The sequence below is a fragment of the Phytophthora cinnamomi genome, assembly GCF_018691715.1.
Source record: "Phytophthora cinnamomi strain GKB4 chromosome Unknown Contig22, whole genome shotgun sequence".
Taxonomy (NCBI): Eukaryota; Oomycota; class Peronosporomycetes; order Peronosporales; family Peronosporaceae; genus Phytophthora; species Phytophthora cinnamomi.
The window spans coordinates 180,588-201,357 of record NW_027150955.1 but is presented as its reverse complement, the minus strand read 5'-3'; the positions used below and the strand labels follow the sequence as shown (position 1 = coordinate 201,357).

At 54.1% G+C, this 20,770-nt stretch overlaps 6 protein-coding genes across 7 annotated transcripts; 5 read left to right on the top strand and 1 right to left on the bottom strand.

Moving 5' to 3' along the window:
• Nucleotides 1-279: 279 nt before the first annotated feature.
• On the top strand, nucleotides 280-5,196 carry IUM83_12021 (the record flags this gene model as incomplete). Of its 2 annotated transcripts, none has more annotated exons than XM_067936619.1 (1): nucleotides 280-5,196. In XM_067936619.1, one exon carries the CDS (start codon nucleotides 280-282, stop codon nucleotides 5,194-5,196), a length of 4,917 nt encoding a protein of 1,638 aa, XP_067795010.1. The 2 variants fall into 2 exon arrangements, with proteins under 2 accessions (XP_067795010.1, XP_067795009.1); XM_067936618.1 differs by having other exon boundaries at nucleotides 4,330-5,196.
• Nucleotides 5,197-5,600: 404 nt separating this feature from the next.
• IUM83_12020 (Coiled-coil domain-containing protein 63) lies at nucleotides 5,601-7,340 on the top strand (the record flags this gene model as incomplete). The annotated part of the gene is made up of 2 exons (XM_067936617.1): nucleotides 5,601-5,874; nucleotides 5,956-7,340. 2 exons carry the CDS (start codon nucleotides 5,601-5,603, stop codon nucleotides 7,338-7,340), a joined length of 1,659 nt encoding a protein of 552 aa, XP_067795029.1.
• A 416-nt stretch (nucleotides 7,341-7,756) lies between these two features.
• On the bottom strand, nucleotides 7,757-9,136 carry IUM83_12019 (Adenosine deaminase; the record flags this gene model as incomplete). Its single annotated transcript, XM_067936616.1, has 1 exon — nucleotides 7,757-9,136. One exon carries the CDS (start codon nucleotides 9,134-9,136, stop codon nucleotides 7,757-7,759), a length of 1,380 nt encoding a protein of 459 aa, XP_067795096.1.
• Nucleotides 9,137-12,821: 3,685 nt separating this feature from the next.
• IUM83_12018 (WD40 repeat-containing protein) lies at nucleotides 12,822-14,847 on the top strand (the record flags this gene model as incomplete). The annotated part of the gene is made up of 6 exons (XM_067936615.1): nucleotides 12,822-13,454; nucleotides 13,542-13,772; nucleotides 13,850-13,978; nucleotides 14,050-14,166; nucleotides 14,236-14,596; nucleotides 14,678-14,847. The coding sequence occupies 6 exons, from the start codon at nucleotides 12,822-12,824 to the stop codon at nucleotides 14,845-14,847; spliced, it is 1,641 nt and encodes a 546-aa protein (XP_067794964.1).
• A 291-nt stretch (nucleotides 14,848-15,138) lies between these two features.
• On the top strand, nucleotides 15,139-17,917 carry IUM83_12017 (chloride channel family; the record flags this gene model as incomplete). Its single annotated transcript, XM_067936614.1, has 10 exons — nucleotides 15,139-15,154; nucleotides 15,221-15,404; nucleotides 15,487-15,899; nucleotides 15,961-16,211; nucleotides 16,281-17,021; nucleotides 17,099-17,161; nucleotides 17,247-17,312; nucleotides 17,395-17,544; nucleotides 17,617-17,685; nucleotides 17,756-17,917. 10 exons carry the CDS (start codon nucleotides 15,139-15,141, stop codon nucleotides 17,915-17,917), a joined length of 2,115 nt encoding a protein of 704 aa, XP_067795099.1.
• Nucleotides 17,918-18,099: 182 nt separating this feature from the next.
• IUM83_12016 (Chloride Channel (ClC) Family) lies at nucleotides 18,100-20,768 on the top strand (the record flags this gene model as incomplete). Its single annotated transcript, XM_067936613.1, has 11 exons — nucleotides 18,100-18,121; nucleotides 18,193-18,789; nucleotides 18,859-18,951; nucleotides 19,012-19,109; nucleotides 19,170-19,562; nucleotides 19,641-19,910; nucleotides 19,993-20,055; nucleotides 20,118-20,183; nucleotides 20,247-20,396; nucleotides 20,479-20,547; nucleotides 20,607-20,768. The coding sequence occupies 11 exons, from the start codon at nucleotides 18,100-18,102 to the stop codon at nucleotides 20,766-20,768; spliced, it is 1,983 nt and encodes a 660-aa protein (XP_067795098.1).
• Nucleotides 20,769-20,770: the final 2 nt, after the last annotated feature.

The following is a 20,770-nucleotide window of genomic DNA, read 5'->3' as shown; positions in this document are numbered from 1 at the left end:
AAGTCGCGCCGCGGAAAAATCCCGATGGACTCTCGCATCGAATTTCAGGGTGTCAGTTGCAAGCGTATATGTATGTAACGGAAATAGATCTTGAGCCGTATTACGGCGGGGTATGCTCTCTTGAGGGCAGTGACCCCTCTCCATAGTCTCGACTCTGCACTGACAGATGCCACTGTGTCACTATCTCCCCCCGCGTGAGTGACCTACCGCCAGCGCCTGCTATGACATCATTTCGATATCGGCGCCCGGAGCTTCACAGCACTCGCAGGAGCAGGCGCCATGTGGCTCTTCGCGGCCATCAGCCTCGCGATCGCGACGCCGTGCTTCCGCGCGTGGCTCGAGGCGCTGTTCGCCGAGCTGAGCATCATCTTCTTCACGTACCTGCGGCTGGTGTCCGCCGGCCTGGGCCTCGTGCTGCTGCTGGCGCTGGCCTTCCACGGCCGCCGCTTCCTGCGCAGTCGTCGCGTCGCCGCCAAGCGCCGCAGCTGCAGCCAGAGCCAAGACACGAAGGGCGAGGGCACCACCGCGGCCAAGCCGGGTCTGGCCCGCGTCCACTGGCGGCGCGGCACCCGCCGCCGCGCGCTCATGCTGCGCGTCAAGAGCACGACCAGCGAGATCGCGGGCAGCGGCTTCTACCCGCCGCAGCTCTGGACCTCGTCGCTCTTGGCGCTGGCCATGCTGCCCATCATCAACAGCGTCGTGGTGGGCGGCGGCGGCCTCCGCGGGCTCAAGAGCGAGACAGCGGCCGCCGCCCAGACGGCCTTCGACGCCGACGCGGCGGCGCTCGTCACGCTGCAGCAGCAGCTGAGCACCTGCAGGTACTCGGGAGGGGACGACTGCCTCGACGACGTGACCGCCATCTCCGTGCTGGGGAGCTACCAGCAAGCCAGCGGCTTCTGCGTGGCCTTCGACGCCGCCTACGTGAACGTGACCGCCGGGGCGGGACTGCCCGCCCAGTACTTCCCCATCGCAGTGGAGGAGGCCAGCGCCCAGGGCTTCGCCAACAACTTCTCGGCGTGGTCCGACACCAACCAGGAGAAGTTCAAGACCGACTGCCCCCTGCTGTACAACGAGACTGTGGTCGGAGACGGAGACGAGCTGCTGTGCTGCACTGAGACGCAGTACGAGATGCTGAGCCTGCAGGTCCGCGAGCTGCCCGGGGAGTGCACGACCTGCAAGCAGAACCTGCGCAACTTGTGGTGCCAGTTCGCCTGCCACCCGAGCAACAGCCTGTTCGTGGATGTGACGCAGGTGCGGCTCATGGAGGGGGACTCGGACCACGCGGACGAGGTCTTCCCCGCGATCGAGGAGGCCACGTACTACGTGGGCAGTGACATGGTGCGCGACCTGCACGATTTTTGTGAGGCCGACACGGGATTCATGCCGTTGGTGTGCGGGATGAACGACGGTAATTGCTCGACGACAGGCTCGGACATGTTGGAGTACCTCGGAGCGTACAGCTTTAACGGCGTGGGATCGCCGTCACAGGTGAACTTCACGACGATGGAGCAGCTTTCAGCCGCGCAGCAGGAGGAGAAGATTTGTGCTTGTGATAGCAGCAACACGACTGGCTGCTTCTCGCCGATGGATACGCGGCTCGAATCGTGCGCCGATACATGCGGCTCGCTCTGTGCTGTGAGTGATGATGATAGCCGGCAGTACGAAGCGGCTTGCTACAATACCGGGAGCTCGTCGGCATCTGGCGGCTTGGGCACTGTTACTTCCGCTAGCACCACAGCTACGACCGCCACCAGCTCGTCGAGTGCTGCCGACAAGCTCGAGTCATTACTGTCAGATTTGTCGTCTCGTGCCGAGGGCAGTAGCTTCGCCGTGCTGAACTACGTCCTCGCTGTTCTCGCTTTCTTTGCCGCCACTGCGCTTGCGCTTGGTTTTGTATACTCTACGCGATACGGCAGGAAGAAGCGTCAGTCGGTGCTGGATGACCCTGTTAACGGACTCATGGGTTCTGGAGCGCTGTCGTTGGTGAACTTAGATCAGTTGAAGGGTATCGGGCGTTGGGATGATCGGATTACGATGCACTTGAAGCGTTGGGGTGACTTTGTGGCTATGGGGAACCATCCATTGTACATTATTCTACTGTCGTTGATGATTGTAGTCTGCTGCTCGAGTGGCCTGGCTCGCATCGAAGTGGAAACGGACTCTATGAAGCTATGGGTGTCGGAAAGCAGCAATGTTTACCAGGAGAGAACTCGCTTTGATGAGAAGCTTGGACCTGTCGATCGGGTGGAGCGGTTAGTCCTCGTCGCAAAGGACGGTGGCTCGGTGACCAGGTCGGCGTATATCAAGGAGGCGATCCGCCTACAGGAACACATTGAAAACGAAGTTTCTTCCGACAGCATTACGTTGAGCGATATTTGCGTCAAAGATGCATCAAACTCGCCATGTCAGGTGAATGCTGTGACGCAGTATTTCCAGAACAGCATGGACCACTTCGAAGTGTACGAGACGTATGGCCTAGTAGGCAAGCATTTGAGGAATTGTGCGAATGCTCCCGAGCGAGCAGACACTGGTGCGTGTAGCGAATTGCAGGTGCAACTCAATGCATCGGGCTCTTCCCTTCCCAGCAGTATGGGAGGTTGTCCATGTGTATCGTCCTTCGGGGTGCCGATGATGGAGCTAGAGAAGTACTTGGGCGGGTTCACTACTGATGGTGGGTCAGTGGATGCCAATACGTACCTGGAGAAGGCGACGACGCTCTTTTCAACTGCTACAGTTACTAACCATCAGGACACAGCTAAAAATGCTGATGCTATCGCGTGGGAGCGTGCTTATATCTCGTGGATGAAGAAAGAAGCGGATAGCAACGAGCTGTATGATATCTACTATGCTGCCGAGGCGTCTGCTGACGATGAATTTGTGGCTGCTTCCAACTTGGACAATGTCTTCAAGGCAGGAATTGCAGGCTTTATCTTCATGTTTATTTACGTGGTCGTTGGATTGAACAACTGGAAACTGGACCACCGGTTCTTCCATTCGTCTAAGATCGGTGTGGGTTTCATGGGAGTTGCCTGCATCTTGATGGCCGTGGGCGGGACTTTGGGTATCTTTGCGTGGACTGGAGTAAAGCTCCAGATTGTGACTCTCGTGGTGTTGCCGTTGGTGGTGCTTGCGATCGGTACTGGAAACATCTTCTTGATTCTGCATGCTGTCAGCCTGAAGCAGGAGGAGTTAAAGATGGAGCAGCGCTCACTGTTTGTTGGTTTAGAAGACAACGATTTCGGTATCCACGAAATCACGTGTGTGCTCCTGTGCGAGGCAACAGGTCATATCGGCCCCAGCATGATCTTGACGGTCGCATGCGAGTGTTGCATCGTTGCCTTTGCAACATATTCGGCAATGCCAGCTGCACAGTGGCTTGCTGGATCGTTGGTACTAGGACTTGCCGCCAGCTTTGCTTTGCAGATGACCTTGTTCCTTGCTATCGTCGCGCTGGACAAGCGTCGTGAGCTGAGCGGCACGTACGACGTGATCTGTTGCAAGCGGGCGTCATTTGCCCGTCGTCCTCGTCTTTCTGAAGACGAGAATACTGCTGCGACGGAGAACTCGTCGTTCCCTGGAAGCACGTTTTCAATGCCAGATTTGAACTTGATGGACCGATATGTGGCTGGCTACATTCATCTGCTGCTGAAGAAAGTATCGAAGGTTATGGTGCTACTCGTGTTCGCCGCGTGTACTCTGGCAGCGATTGTCTCTATCGAGGCAATGGATCGAGGTCTTTCATCGAACTCGTTTATCCCGACGAACTCGTACCTGCACTCATATTACCGTGCTGTTGACGAGAATGACTTGACGAAGGAGTTCCCTGTCTATTTCGTTGTTGAAGCCGGCTACGGTAGCAACCCTGCCGGATTTAACGATCTCGCGAATGTTGCGGAAGCTCAAAACAAGCTATGCTCCACAAAGGAGCTTTGTGACGACTTGTCGATCCCGAACATTCTCAATGCGTTGGTCGCAGATGGCAAAAGCAACGTAACGTATTTCAAGGACGGCGCTGTTGTTGGGTCATGGTTGGACGACTTCTGGAGCTTTGTTGACCCAACCACTGAGTGCTGCCGTGTTGACGCGACGAGCGACTATGCGTATGTCCCTCTTCGTCCGGAGGAGAGCAGTGCCGAAGATGTCCTTCAGCGTGCGTCCGAGGCGACATCGTGCCTGGCTGATTCAAGCGAGGTGCTGTCCGTGCCTGATGAGTCGTTCATGTCGTTGTTCAGCATGTTCTCAACTGCGGCTACTGGACCTTTGTGCTCGTACGCAGCAGGCACGCGCTACCACGGGCAGCTTAGTATTGACAGCCAGCCAGTTCCTACTATGAGTGGCAGCATTACTGCGAGCGTGACCCTCAATGGCACTGGTTATGGTAGTGAAGTGACCGCGTTTGCATACAAGGTTGTGAGCACCACAGTCGGTTCGTCTAGGATTTCGGGCAGCCAAGAGGGAGCAATCACGGCCTACGCGCAGGCCCAACACATCGCCAAGTGGATCAGCAAGGAAACGGGCATCGATGTCTGGGTGTATTCGCCCGAGTACGTTTATTTGGATCAGTTCCACTCGGTTCGCCGTACTGCGTACATAGTGGTGAGTGTTGGACTCGCAGTGGTGTTCCTGCTGCAGGGTTTGGCTCTTGGAAGTTTTTGGTACGGATTTGCTGTAACTTTAATTGCTGCAGCAACTGTTATCCAAGTCGCTGGCCTCCTGATGCCGATGGGGGTCCCTCTCAACTCGCTGTCGATTGTGAGCCTCTCGATCGCTGTCACTTTTTCCGTCGGATTCTCGGGACATTTTGCCCGCCTTTTTGCCAAGGCTCGCACGATCACTGACGACTTGGGCTACGCTCCTATGGGAGATGCATGCGTGAGGAAAGCGTTGACACAGCTGCTGGCGTCGTGGACTCTGGGCGTGGCCGTCTCGAAGTTTGTTGCTATCGCTGCACTTGCACTTGTTGCTACTCCCGTCTTCGAGCCGGCTGGGAACTGCTTCTTCCGGACTTTGATGGCTGCAGCTGTGTGCGCGTGGCTGAATGGCGCTGTGCTGCTGCCTGTTGGCCTTAGCGTTTGTGTGGATGCGACGGAAGGCCGTGTGCGTGACGTGAAGGCTACGAACGAAGAGGGTGGTGAATACTCACGTGAGAGCCCCTCGTCATCGTACCACACCGCGCCGCCGACAAGCAAGTACTGATGAGCTGCATACCACCTGCTCATTGGCACCTTTGCGAGCATGCGCGTCCAAGAAGAACGAAATCACAAACACGCGAAAAAACGACGAAGACGCTGGAGATGGTCTCCAATGATCAAGACAAGAAGCCCATGTATACATTTCTGCTATGGGCAAGCAGCAAAGAGACAAAACCGGAGATTGTAACAGCGCATGAATGTATTTTATATTTGCATTTCCTGAGGGCTCGGCCCGTCCCCTGTTCCATTCATTGCTGCGAACGGAGTATTTCGGCTGAGGTAAGTCCCCTCAAAATAGTCGTGCAAATATGACTTCAACGTCTTCCTCATTTAGGCTACAGCGCTGCTGCTACTACACGGGCAATCCAACCTTGCGGTGTCCAGGTGACGGTGTGTTAGCTGTCGATCATGAGCAACGCGCCCACGGCGGGAGGCGCCATGTCCAACATGTTCAGTCCCCGGAGCACAAGTGGGAACGGCAACCGCTATCACTTGGCTAGCGGTGGAGCTCGTACGCCGCGTGTGTTTCCTCCAGACGTGCAGAGTATCCCGCTGAGTCCGTCGCGGCTCGAAAGTCCGATGTTTCGAGAGCGGGTCACGGCGTTGATGCAGCAAGGCGACACCTACGCGAAGCGACTCGACAGCGAACGCCGTCGATCACATGACCTGGATCTAGCGCTGCGTACGCTGCGGGTCGAGCATTTTCAAGCGCGGAAGGCATTGTGTGACGCCACGAATGCACAACTCTGCGCTGCTACGACAGAGCTCAAGCCGATTCGAACGCTAGAGAACCGCTTGGACAAAGTGCTCACGCGTTATAACGAAGTCTGCAACACGAACAAGGCGCTTCGCGAGCAGATTCAGGCACTGCGTCGTGAAAAGGTGCAGCAGGCTGCAGTACTCGACAAACTTGAACGGGAAACAGCTCAAGCCCAGGCAGAGGCGTCTCAAGTTGCACAGGCATCGCAGGCAGCAGGAGATGCTCGAGATCGTGCCAATCGACAAAGCGAAGCGCTTCGCAGCCAGGTCGCCGAAGATGGCAACGAATTTGAGTCGGGGTGGATCGAAAAAACTGGACAACTTGCCGAAGATCGTGCCATGATCCGCGATATTCCCCGACTACGCACGCCCAAGAGTCCTTCGCGACCCCACTTCATCAATAGCACCACACCAGGGAGCTCGGTCTCACCGCTACCTAGCAACGGTTCTGGTCGGTCACTGCCCGGAGGCTTCAAGTTGCTATCGACACCCGATATCAAGTTGCGTGACGAGACGCAGAAGAATGAGCGGCTGCTCCATGAGAAAGCCAATGACCTACAGAAACAGAGCGAACGGCTGCGAATAGCTCAAGATGGTCTGGCCAAGATCAAGCGCAAGACTGGAGAAAGGGATTCCCACGCACTAGCTGCTGCGTTGGTTGCTGCCGAGGAGAAGAATTTCTCTCTTTTCAACATGATCAACGAATTGAGCACCGAGATGGAGGCTCTAGAGGTCGAGAATAATGCACTAGAGGCCCAGGTGAACGAGCAGACTCGGGACGGCTCGATGGGATCGGCCGAGGATGCAAGACGACGTGCACTGAAGCAGCAGCTAGAGGATCAGATCGAGAAATCGCGACAAAAGGTAGCGCGGCTCGAGGCTCGCCATAGCGAGGCCGCAGAAGCTGCCGAGGTGATGAAAGCTGGTGCCATGGGACTGTTCCACAAATTACAGGGTCCTAATGACGAAGCGTTTGCAGCGCAGTTGTCTGCTCATGGTGTCACGGACATCACCATGGCCCAATTGCTTGGGCTCATCGAGCAACGCGTAGGAGAGCTCGTGGACATCCACAATATTGCTACCAATGCGCCTGCGGCCGCGGCCCTGGGCGCCCAGCATCCGACCATGAAGGTCGATGTGGGAGGCCACGACGGTGGCCACACGCGGCACTCGCGCAACGGTGACCGACCTCGAGGAGGTGGCGCTTCTAATACGACTGGTGTGCTGCTGCGACCGACGCCACCCACGGCTGAAGACTTTGGCGACTCTGACAACGATGAACCGCAACAGGATGACGTGCTGCGGCCGTGTAAGATCTCGGACATTCAAGAAAAGACTGCCGCTGCGGTAGGCCGACGAAAGGAGAAGCAGATCCGTGCCAAGCGGTAGTTGCTCCGAAGCAGTAAGAAGGTTAAGTTCAACATGTGTATTTTTACCTTTGCCAACAGTTAGGCAAATAGCGTCTTGGTCCAGTCCCAGAGTTTTGCCACGAGCTTCTTTGCTACACTTCACCCTCCCACGCGTTTAGCTAAGGCGGCAAGGCCAATGCTGCGATTTTCTTCGTCTTCGCATATTTGACGTTGACTCTAGCACGAAGAGTAGTAACCTGAGGACAAATAGCGGAATGAAGGACTGCTGATCACGAAAACCAACTTCCAAGACGATTATGATGTCTGCCGATCGTACATGCCAGTGGCAATAGGTTTGCAAAATGTGACCCAGTACAGCTAGCTATACGTTCAACACGTTTATTTTCACGTGGTGCTGTACAGTGTTTAGCTCCCGCTGCGTGGCAGTAATAAGACTTAACCCGACTTGCTCGAGTCGTCAATGCCGAACTTGCGGATGAGGTGGTCGTAGTAGTCGATCACGTGGTGTGTGTAGGCACGCTTGTCTGCGTAGTCACCAGGCATGAACGAGCGCTTGAAGCCCGTGAGCAGGATCTGCCGCAGCTCGTGCGGAGTCAGCTGGAACGCGTCGCAAGCCAGGCGCACCTCGCGCACCATGTCCGTGTGGGACACGGTGCAGTTGTCGGTGCACAGACTCACAGCCAGCTTGCTCGTGAGCATGTCCCGCAGCGGGTGGTTTCTCGCATCCAGCTCCATTTCCGGCAGAGTCTGCAGGTTGCTGGACAGACACACCTCCAGACACGTGCGCGAGTTGCCCAGGTACTGCACGAGGTCGTGGCAGTAAGCCTTGCGCTGGGGCTCGTCCATGTCGGGCTTCTCGATCGTGTCGTGGCGGAACAGGTGCACTCCGTGGCCGATTCTCTCGGCGTGCAGGTCCGTGATGGCCTCGAAGATGCTCTCGGGGCCGTAGCCTTCGCCCGCGTGCACCGTCTTGTGCATGAACTTCTTGTGCGCGAAGGCGAAGGCCTCCACGTGGTCGTGCGCCGGGTATCCGCGCTCGGCCCCGGCGATGTCGAGCGCCACGACGGGCACGCCGTGCTCCACCTTGGTCTCGTAGGCCTGCGTGATGAGCGCCATGGACGCCAGGCCGTAGAGCCTGTGCGGGTCCTCGTGGCGGTGCACCTCGCAGAACTGCTTGTAGTAGGGCGAGAAGTCGGCGGTGAAGAAGCGCATGGCGCACACGATGATGCCGTAGCCGAAGCGCGGCGCCAGGCCGGACTCGACGTCCTCGTCCTGCGCGTTGAACTCGTCGGTGGCGCGCTGCAGGCCGCGGTGGACGCTGAGCAGCACCTGCTCCAGCGACAGCTCGCCGGGCACCGCGTTCAGCTGCGGGGCGAAGCGCGTCTCGAAGTACCGCACGCCCAGCGCGAACTGGTCGCACGCCTGCTCGTAGGCCACGCGCTCCAGCGCCTCGGCGGAGCGCAGCACGGCGGACGCGTAGGCGAAGCAGACGAGGTACTCCTCCAGCGACTCGTACGTCTCCTTGAAGACCTCGTGCTTGAGCCGCTCGGCGTCGTACGTGGGCAGCGTCACGCCCTGCTGGCTGGCCAGGTCGATGAGCGTCTGCGGGCGCAGGCAGCCGTCCAGGTGGCAGTGCAGGTCCGTCTTGGGCACCTGGCGCAGGAACTCGTCCGGGAACGTCTCGTTGCGCGGGAACGCGCGCAGCTTGGCGGCGGCGGCGGAGGAGGAGCTGGACATGGCGCGCAGAGGCAGCGGCGGCGTGAGCTTGAGCTTGGGCAGGAAGAAGCGCGAGTGACGCCTCAGCGCGAGAGCCATGATGGACGTGCGTGGACGCACGAGTGGTGAGATTTTTCTTAAAAGTGGGATTTTACTGGGGCTGCTGTGAACTTTGCGAAGATAAACGTTCCGGTATGATTTGCATTCTGCTGAATGCGAACCGCCTGGGGTTGAAGCGGGGAGAATTCAGGATGTTGCGCCGGCGAGAGATCGTCCGCAGCCAGCGAGTGGCGCTGCGCCGTAGGCTTCAGCGACAGCATGCCGTGACACTTGGAAGCAAAGACAGAATATGATCGAGCGATACAAGGACGACGCTTGTTTTCATCGCCGCGTAAACGGGGTTGGTCGATCTGCGTTTCTTGATGTGTGGTCTGATCTACAGTTTGCTGTTTGCACTCGTCGCTGGAATGGCGGCGATATCGCCCGGTACTCGCTCAGTTGAGAACGAGTTCAGCGTCTTGAAGCAAGACAAGAACCCGCAGAACAGCTCTAACCAACTATGTAATGGAAGGCCAACACCAGTCGCTGCTGCAGCTTGCTCGATCTAGAACGCGTCGCTAGGAATGCACGTAGCGAAGACAATTCACTTGAACAATGTATACCTCATGGATGCCAAGTTTGGATTTTGATCGAGCTACCTAACCAGCATTCTCCAGGATGCCTACTTGAGGTCAAATCATGTAGGTAGGTATTTATGCCTCGTTTTAAGAGGCCTGCCTGTAGCGGTCCGGATCGACTTCACGAAAAACAAGCAGCGCAATTTCTTGTTCTTTATTAGTGCCAGAACTATCAACAAAAACGTTAGGGCACGGTTTCTTCGCTCTAGGCCGAAGCGGACGAGTCTGTGAGTGAGTAAGGTGACTAGGGGCGCTTCAATAAAGGGTTTACGAATTTAGTCGCCGCTTCAGACTCTAAGCAAGTGGTATTTTGTGCACAATGTTAGTACAGCTAAGCAACGCAAGGGGTTGCTGCTGCTTCATATTCCCAGCCATATAGCTCAAACTTCAAGTTCACGTTAGAAACTAGCAAAAGACGCTGAAACCTTTTACAGTGTTTTGCCTCAATAGCGCAGTCGTACTTTGTATACAATTTCTCAAGTAAATGGGGTGACAGAGGTGTTACTAGTCGACTACGAGTGGGAGTAGGTCGCAATGATGCCGCGCAAGCGCTCAACTTCAGGCGCTGCAGCCTCTAAGTCGACCGCACCCGACTCGCCGTGAGCTCTCTTCCAGCGAATCCCGTAGCGAGATTGCACGTGGCGTAGCCAAGACCAGGTAAAGCTTGGTCCGACCGACCAAGTGATCTTGGCTCGCAATGACATGAGTGTGACGCTTTTTGTTTTGACGTTTTCCCCTATGTCCTCGGTTGTGGTAATTTGATTGGCGGAACCATACTGTCGATGGCGTGATTGGCTGAATCTTGCTGTTCGTGAAAAACAGGGTGATTATATATAGTCTGCGAGGTTATTAGATGTGATAGCTGCGCTATTGAGGCAAAACACTGTACAACAGGCAGCTTCATGCATTGGAGAATAAGAATGGTCGATTACCGATTAGTGGTCTTCTCAATTTGCTAAGTAGTAATGCTATCTTTTCTTGCCGTGTATTATTCGATCAGTGTCTGGAATACGATGCCTGTCCGATGGGTGAGGTGTAGCTGAACATAACGTACTCGGAATATATTGTGGTTTCGTTGTTGGAACTAGCTTCATGCATTGGTAAACGTTCAAACGAGTCCACCTGATGTAATTGTTCTTAGTAAGTATTAATACAGTGCCTACAGTATAATGAGTCTGGGCTCAAAATTGGTCTGTCTTCAAAATTAGTCGGGGCCAGACTAATTCATGTGCTACAGAAATCAGGATGTTCATATTTAGTATGGGCACAAATACTCATAATTAGTCTGTCTGAACTGCTCGTCTTGGTGAAGCCGTTTGGTTCCTGCCCATCCATTTCAATGAATTAAGCACGCAAAGCTATGATGCGATGTGGCCTATCGCTTGATGTCGATGGAACATGGTCAGCAACGCAACTTCTCCCTCACTTACAGGAGATTATACAGAAATACACAATGGAGTTCGCTGGCAAAACGGCGGCGGAGGCCGATACAACAGATGAATGAGAACCAATCGACGAAGACGAGAGTGAAGCTAGATGCCGCTCAGAGCGAGCAGGTCTATGCGGTCATCGTTTGGTGGTTCCCTAGAAACACTGCAACCGGCAGTCTTAACTACATAAACACACGTTCTCTTTACCACCAGCAGGCTTTTTCGGTACTTAACATCAGACGACACTCACAATTAGTCTGTCCCTTTTGAAGATAGACTAATTGTTGTGAGTGGAAAAAAATCTATGTTCGATTTTAGTCTGGGCCAGACTACAGCGACAGCAAGGATAACGACGATGTAGGGCAGGAACGTCATGGATTGGCTCTTCGGATCTGACTTGGAAATTTGAGAACTACATTCCCGTGATTCCTCTGTCCTAATTTCTATGCAAGGTCCATTACTCCAATAGAAAATACGTGATACGACGCTCACATCCGGCGGCCACGGGAAGCAACGCTTTTATCGTTGAGGCTGTGGATGTTTTATTTGGTGAACTTGGGAGTAACGATGTTCAACGTAGGTAAACTAAGGTGCGCAACATGAGTTTTAATCTAGGAGTGTCAGGTAAACTATAGCTGTAGCTCTGTAAACAGATACTACATCATCTTCCACTACAAGAGAAAAAAAAAACGGCCGTAACTGCAGGTACGGAGGAGAACTAGAGTGCACCCTGGCATTATCCACGGAAAATAAAATGAAAAATAAGAGAATGCATGTCATGGTCCACGAGTGAATTGAATTAGACCTTGACTGCTTCTTGGTAGCACGAAACTTTACAACATAGGTGACTTGAGGGCAATTTCTCAAGATTCATGGAATGCCAATAGTTCTCGATCAAAACGTGAGACTTAGGTCTCGAAAGTGCAACGGATTGGGTGTAGAATAAATTATCTGACAAATAACCCGGACAATTTTGGTTCAACGTTCGGTACGCGCGAGCTAACACGTCCGTATTATTGACATAGTACCTTGTGCAGATCCATATGCATGTCCAGTCTTATCTACTGAAAGCAGTGCTCTCTCGGAATGTGACTGGCAAAAAGTGAAGGCAAATTTCCCATTTAGGATTGCAATGCAGTCTCCGACTACTTTATGTTTGGGGCAGTAGTGCGGTGGAAGAAACAACTAAACAACCTATTTCCTGTTATTAAAGAAAAAAAGATGAGAGCAGTACTATACAACAGCAAGAATATATCTATTGTTGTGCTGTGCGGTCCGCAAGTTAAAAATCCAGAGCTGTTCCGGGCGACGCACGGCTTTGCTAGAGCTTGCCTGTGACCGCGTCCACGCTGCGTAGACTACGAGAAATAAACAAATCGAGGCTTTGTTTCTTCATCTGCTTCAAATGTAGGTCACGAATTTTCAGAGCTTCTCTTCGTGCGGCGCACGACTTTGTCTTAATGAACGGAGGCGACCACCCCTCACGTCCACGAGGACTGCATGTTGCAAAAACTCCTCGGAGAATAATGCCACCTGAGTGGCATCCGCCTAAGGACTGGATAAAATCCAGAGAATTGATTACCGAACTTCTGTATCTTCCAGTGAAAAGTCACAATCCCCGACGTCAAAATCACAATCTAAAACCCCGAACTTTTGCCAAAGTTGAAGAAGACGGCCATGCTGCGCGGCCCGGACGACGCCAAGCGCAAGCGCTCCTCGTCCTCGTCCTCCTCCCCGGCGCCGCCGGCCGACGCCGCGTCTCCTGGCGCCTCCGCCGCGGCCTCGTCGCCGCAGCGGCGCCGCAAGTGGGCGCGCCTGCTGCTGCGCGAGCTGTACGACTGCGGCTTCCGCGAGGCGGCGGCGGCGCTGGAGCGCGAGGCGGGCGTGCAGCTGCGCTCCGCCGGCATGGAGCGGCTGCAGGCGCTCGTGCGCGCGCACCGCTGGGACGAGGCGCTGCGGCTCGTGGCGCGGCCGCCGCAGGACGAGGACGAGGACAAGGAGCGCGAGCGCGTGCGCATGAAGTCGCCGCAGGCCACGCGCGAGGCGGCGCTGCTGCTGCTGCGCCGCAAGTTCATCGAGCTGCTGCTGCAGCGGCGGCTGCCGCTGGCGCTGCGCACGTTCCAGGAGGAGATCCTGCCGGCCTTCCGCCCCAGCGAGGCGGAGGTGGCGCAGCTGGCCGAGCTGCTGCTGTGCCGCGACGCCGACGAGATGGCGCGGCGCGCGCGCGTGCCCTGGCAGGACGAGGAGCTGCAGCGCCGGCTGGAGCAGCTGGTGAGCCCCGACGAGATCATCCCGGAGGGCGCGCTGCGCGTGAGTGTGTGTGTGTGTGGGGGGGCTGTCTGTCTCTATAGTGGAGAGGAGAGGCTGTTGCTGATGTTGCTGCTGCTGCTGCTGCAGAGGCTGGTGCAGGACGGGCCGGAGATGGACCTGCAGGTGGCGCCGCCCATGCTGGCGGGCCGCGTGGCCGGCGACTGCGTCGAGGTCCTGACGCAGCACAAGGACGACGTGTGGGAGCTGGCCTTCTCGCCCGACGGACTCATCTTGGCCTCCGCGTCGAGCGACGGGTCCGTCATCTTGTGGCAGGTGGCGCTGGACGAGGACGCCGTGAGCTACGGACAGCCGTCGCAGGTGACGGCGAGTTGGCGTCGTGGAGGAGGTGCTTGTCGGTGCCGTGCTGAGCTGCTGTGCTTTTCGTGGCAATGCAGGCGTCCAAGCCTCTGCACGTCCTGCAGAGCCTGGAGGGCCCAGCGGACTGTCTGGCGTGGTCCCCGGACAGCAGGTTCCTGCTGTCGAGTGGGAGCCGCTCCAGCACCATCCAGCTTTGGGATCGAATGGTTTGTGTGCTTGTTATTCGAGTCTCTGAGCTCCTGATCGCAGCAATAACGCCCTGTTGCTGGGTATGCAGAGTGGTTTGTGTGAAAAGCGCTTCCAGCACCCAGGCGGAGTGGTGACAAAGATGCAGTGGCTGCCTTGCGCGGGGCAGTTCGTGAGCGGCAGCGCCGACAAGTCTCTCGTTTTGTGGGTACGAGCGCGTCAAACTTCACTCCATTGTTTGAGCTGCCTAAACGTATGCTACGTTCCTTTCGTGTAGAGTGCAAATGAAGGCTCCATCGTATACCAATGGAGTGGCCGAAGGGTTTTGGACGTAGTGGTGCACCCGAACGAGAGCAAGGTGTTCGTGCTGATTTCGGGCTACGAAATTCGTGTGTACGACATCGCCCACAAGTCGGACGAGCTGTTTTTCGAAGCAGAGCACCTCATATCTTGTCTGAGCATATCGTCGTCCGGGAAGTTTCTTCTCATGAATCTTCTGAAGCAAGAGCAAGTCATGTGTGTGGAAGTCGCGACAGGCTCAGTAATAGCCAAATATCGTGGAATCCGCGAGCAGAGATACGTGCTCCGCCCATGTTTCGTGGGTGCTCACAGTGAGCTTGTCGTTTCTGGAAGCGAAGGTACGATGCAGCTCAGCAATGGTGAATACTTGAATTGAAATCTGGTGCTCACCTGTTTGCTCATTTTGCGTGTGTATGCAGACGGTAAAGTGTACGTGTGGCAACGAGATAGCGGGAAACTAGTGACCGAGCTGGATGGACACTCCAGCGTCGTGAACGTGGTTGCGCGCCACCCCGTCCATGCCAACGTGATCGCAAGTGCAAGTGACGACGAGACTGTACGGCTTTGGTCGCTCAGATCAATGGAGTGAGCAGAGAACTGGGTCATTTCCTCATCGCAACAGAGCACGCCAAGTTCAGTCAGTAGATTGGCTTTCCGTATCGTGGTAACAGCGGTATCCATTTATTATCTACGGCGTGCCTAGCGCTCATGAAATGTAGGTGGGTGGCTCGAATCCGACCCAAGGCTTAGTTGAATCTCAACCGCCATGCAAAACGTCCTTGGCGTCGCTTCATTCGACTTCGAGCTTCTCCAAAGGAGGAGACGTTGCTAGCTTTCTGTGTGTCGAATTGGCTTCGGCTGGAGTGATATCGAGGTCGGGATGCACGCCACCTACGGTAAGCCTCCATGAATACGAGTATCTAAGAGGTGTCATCCATCGATCATAACTTCATGTTGAGTAGATACTTGGCAGCGAGCCACCTCGGTGGAGCACTTCCGCAAGCTGGCTCGGGGGGAGCGGTACTTGCAGAATAGCGCTGTTGGACGGTTGTGCTTGCGGTCACTACGCTTGTTCAAGCAGCTACCCAACTCCCCCGTCACATGGTTGTACCTGATCATACTGGGTTCGCTGGCTGCGGTCTACGGGTAACTTGACTTCTGCCGATTGTATAAATCTGTTGTTGTACGCTAACCAGCAAATGCATTGTTCTGGTCTTTGGCGATGTAGACTTCTTTTTGACGGGTGGGTACGAGCGCTCTTGACACTTCGGCGACACATGGTCGAAGCTGTAGGAGAAAACTCCTTCGGTGCCTTCATTCTCTGGACGACGTGGTGTGTGGGCTTTGGGATGCTCGCAACCTGCTGCGGGTACTTCATTTCGCCAGCCTCAGACGGGTCTGGCATCCCCACGATGCGCGGGCTGTTTGCAGGCGTGTTTCAAAATCCAGGGGACACTCTGTCCTTCCATACACTTGTTGCGAGGTCCCTCGGCACCGTACTCTCCTCGGGCTCCGGTCTATCTGTTGGTCGTGCGGGGCCGTTTACTCACATCATGTCCATGATCGGATACCTGATGGGGAAGATCCCGCTGTTTCAACGAGTGAACTACGGGCAACAAGACTACAACTTCATTCGCGCAGGTATGTGAGACTACAGAAGCCTAACAAAGTGTTTCTTCGCTCTAAGTTTCTTCTTTGGCAGCTGTGGCATGCGGGATGACAGCGAGCTTTGGTTCACCGTTGGGAGGCGTTCTCTTTGGAATTGAAGTGACAGCCAAGTACTACGAAATCAAGTGCTTGTGGGAAGGCATCATCTGCTCTTCGTTCTGCATTTTGGTTTTTCACATCATCACGTTCATGAAAAGTGAGGTCCTCTTCGAGCGCACAAACTTCACTGGCTTCGACATGAACGAAGAACTGTTTGCATTCGTGATGCTGGGAGCAATCACTGGTGTAAGTAAATATCGAGAGCAATTGTGCTGATACGCGCTCTGACTTCTGCTTCTGTCAAAATGCGTGCAGGTTGGAGCCGGTCTGTACTGCAAAATGGCTATAACGCTTCGAAGTGTGCAAGTTCATCTTTTGGAGAAGCTCAACTTGACCAAACCGTCAATACAACGACGCACTTTTCACGTTGTCTCAATTTGCTTAGCTACTGCGATCATCACGTTCCCGTTCGGCATTATGTGGATGTCCGACCGGGTGATGGTGAACGAGTTGTTTCGAGACCAGGAACTAAGCTTCCCTCAATGGACTCAATTCACGGACAGTAAACACACCACGCTGTTTGTCTACTTCATTCTGAAACTTATCACGAGTGTACTGCCGTGTGGAGCGCCATTCTCGTGTGGTGTCTTTGGACCGCTGTTTACGATGGGCGCTGCTATCGGGAGATTTTACGGCGAGACGCTCATGGAAGTGTGGAGCCCAAATCAGTCGCCAGCAACATACGCAGTCGTCGGAGCAGCCTGCTTTGCAGCGTCGGCAACGCAGACCGTTTCAACTGCGGTCATCTTCTTCGAGCTTACCGGTCAGCTTAGCCACATGGTACCTGTCATGGTAGCTTGCATCGTGGCGTACTTCGTGAGTGGAATGATAACGCCTTCTATCTACGACATTCTGGCAAGTTGGGCGGGCATGAACTCGGTTTGCTACGACTTCAACGAGCATGTACTTAGTCAGAAGGCTGCCAAGGATTATATGGCATCGGTACCCGTTATATTCACTCGTGAGACCACGTACGAGGAGGCAATCCAGGCCCTGGTACGTATATATTTATGTGGAATGTGTACATGTGCTGCAGTGAACGCGAGTACTCACTGTTTGGTACTGTACATAAGAGCACGTACAAGAAAGAGGAATACTTCCCAATCTGCGATAATGTTGAGAGCAAACTCTTACTGGTGAACAGTAGAATCTTGAAGGCTTTGGCACTGTACTTGGAAGTATGACCTACTGACGATGTTCACTGGCGTCGTGATTCCCCAGGGATGTCTTCGGCGTCATGATCTGGAAGTGGGCATTGCGAGATTCCTTGCCATTCACCGAAGCGGGGTTCGTTCTACTTCGTTATTTACTTTTGATGAAGGGCAAAATGTGATAGCTTACACGATAATTGTTCGTCACACACATGCAGATCGCAGACGCAAAAAATCCAAAGGTGACGGATCGCATTCAAGAGCTAATTTCCCAAGTTCTTGACATCGACAAGAAGAAATCCGCGGCGGTCGAAGACTTATCGCTCCTGAACTTTCAGCCCAAGGATGCTTCATCTACTTCGAGCATGGTAAGCAGCGCTGATTTTTGTAGCCGGTTTCGCTAGTCTCACAATGGCATTTGTTCATCAATCTACATGTAGTTGGAGCTGGGCCCTCCTTTCGACGAATACGAATTCACGTCCATTCCAGTCGAAAGTTACCCTGTTCAGGTACGAAGACCCCTAAAGTGCTGTGCACGACTTGTATCTGTACATGAGGCTAATAACCTGTCGTATGTAGGTTGGAGAACACGTCAACTTGTACCGCGTACACAAATTGGCTGCCATCTCCAGCTGGACGCTGGTGTACGTCGTCAAGTTCGGCAAGCTGCTCGGTGTGATTCACCTGGACTCATCCCTCACTAAACTGCGCAAGGAAGAGGTCCCAATCCACTTCTCGTAGAACGGAGGAAATACTACGCTTTGATATGATCCAGCCCCTTTCACCAAATACATCAAAACCTACTTCTCAGCTTGAAACGGATCGAGACCAAAGGTCGGATCACGGCCGACTAGCGTTGGAGGTCACGCGTATCTGTTGCTGTAGGTCGATCGTAGCTGGAACACTCTCTCCTTTCAGTCGGTATGAGCATGCGCGCCAACTACGGTGGGTCTTAACGCCGATAGTCGTTGCTGGTAGGGCGCACATCAAGTAATACTGCTTTGTCGCCTTTTCAGATACGTGGCAGCGCGCCACGTCCGTCGACCACTTCAATGACTTGCTCCAGGAGAAGCGGCGCATGGAGAAGAACCCTTTTGGGCGATGGCTTATACGCACGCTTCGACTATTCAAACAACTTCCCAACTCGCCCGTGGCATGGCTGTTCCTGATGATTCTGGGGTCAATTGCTGGAGTCTACGGGCTTTTGTTCGACGGCTGGGTGCGGTCATTCCTCCGATTCCGACGGCATCTCGTTGAAGAGGTCGGTGCCTTCTCATTTGGTGGTTATCTCATCTGGGTTATCTGGTGTGTGAGCTTTGGCATGCTCTCAACATGCTGTGGGCAATACATTACGCCCATGTCGGATGGATCTGGTATCCCCACCATGCGTGGGCTCTTCGCTGGAGTTTTCCAAAACCCCGACGACTTGCTTTCGCTTCGCACACTCGTTGCCAAGACGCTTGGTACGTTGATCAGTTCGAGCTCGGGGCTGTCAGTTGGACGTGGAGGCCCGTTCACGCAGATCATGGCCATGATCGGATACCTAATGGGGAAGATCCCATTGTTTCGCCGTGCCAACTTTGGTCAAGCAAACTACAACTTCATCCGTGCAGGTAGGGAACAAATTATACGATTGGCCCGACTTGTTCTAAAGACCCACTTGTGATATGTTTTACTTGTAGCGGTGGCAGCTGGTGTCACGTCCGCCTTTGGTTCTCCGGTTGGTGCGGTTCTATTTAGCATCGAGGCTACCGCCAAGCACTACGAGATCAAATGTTTGTGGGAGGGAATTATCTGCTCCTCATTTGCTCTTCTGGTTTTTCGCGTCGCTCCAGTTCTCAAAAGTGAGCTCCTGTTCGAAAAGACAAACTTCACAGGTTTCGAGTTGGACGTGGAGATGTTTGCGTTTGTGCTCTTAGGCGTGATTTCCGGGGTAAGAACCGATGACAAAATATTCTCAATTGCGTAACTCACTAACATCTAAATGCCTTAGCTTGCAGCAGGCTTGTATTGCAAAATGATGTGTGTGATGCGCTATGCGCAGATGGAGCTTTTCGAAAAACTAGGGCTAACGAAGCCCTCCATTAAAAGACGCGCAGTTCATATTATTTCGATCTGTGTGATAACTGCGTCAGTCACGTTTTCCCTGGGAGTCATGCGAATTTCGGATCGTCTCATGGTCAACGAGCTGTTCCGAGACCAAGGCCTCAGTTTTCCGCAGTGGAGGGATGTTTCAGACTTGCCACAAACTGCTTTGCTGGCGTATATCCTCATGAAATTTGCTATCACGCTGCTGCCGTGCGGGGCACCAATCTCATGTGGCGTCTTTGGGCCAATTTTCACGATGGGTGCGGCCCTGGGGAGACTATACGGAGAGATTTTACTGGTATATTGGAGCCCAACGCAAAGCCCAGCTACGTATGCGGTCGTGGGTGCTGCTGGTTTTGCTGGTTCGGTTACGCAGACTGTTTCTACGGCTGTGATCGTTTTCGAGCTCACAGGGCAACTTAGCCACATGCTCCCGGTCATGATCTCATGCATCGTGGCCTACTTTGTCAGCAGCATGATTACTCCGTCATTCTACGACATTGTGGCTGAATGGGCTGGCCTGAACTCGGTGTCATACGACGTGAACGAGTACATCCTCGGTCAGAAACTCGCCAAAGATCACATGGATCCCATTCCCGTAATTTTCACCAGAGAAACCACATACGACGAAGCCATTCAGGCTTTGGTACGTAAGAGGTGAAGCTCGTTGAGCCACGCCAAAGTTTGGTATGACGCCGAATTCCTCACGTTTGTATTCGTACACACAGCGCACCAACAAGAAGGAGGGATATTTCCCCCTTTGTGACAGCAACAACAGCAGGATGCTCCTGGTAAAGCTATCGAGAAACATTGCTGCTCGTCAGGGCTGCTAATAGTCATTGCTATGTAACAGGGATGTATTCGGCGATATGACCTGGAAGTGGGCATCGCAAGATTTATAGCTGTAAATCGGCCTCGAGTAAGATCTCCTCACCCATAGTTCTCTTCGATGGCAACGCTGACTTTATTTCCTGGACGCTAGATGGCAAACTCAAAGCATCGGAAGGTGACGAAGCAGATCGAGCATTTGGTGTCCAAGGTTCTCGACATCGACAAGAGGAAGATCATGGCAGTGGAAGATATATCGCTGCTCAACTCCGAGGAGAAGGACGAATCTTCTACAGCAAGCACGGTGAGAATGAAATATGCTGGTCTTGGGTGGAGTAAGTTGATGGTTGCTGCATCCTTCTCATTGCCTTGGTGTTCTATTAAAGCTGGAACTTGGCCCGCCGTTCAACGCTTTCGCGTTCACCTCTGTCCCCGTTCAGAGCTACATTCCTCAGGTAAGTCAATGTCATTAATTATTTGGAAAATGCTTCGCACACCAACGAGTTCTGCACAGGTCGGAGAAGAAGTGAACCTCCACATCGTCCACAAGGTCGCGTCCATGTCCAATTGGACGCAGGTGTACGTCGTCTCACTCGGCAAACTCCTCGGCGTTATTCATCTTGACGCTTCACTTCTAGCGCTGCGAACCGATGGTTCATCTGTTCGACCCAGCTAGCA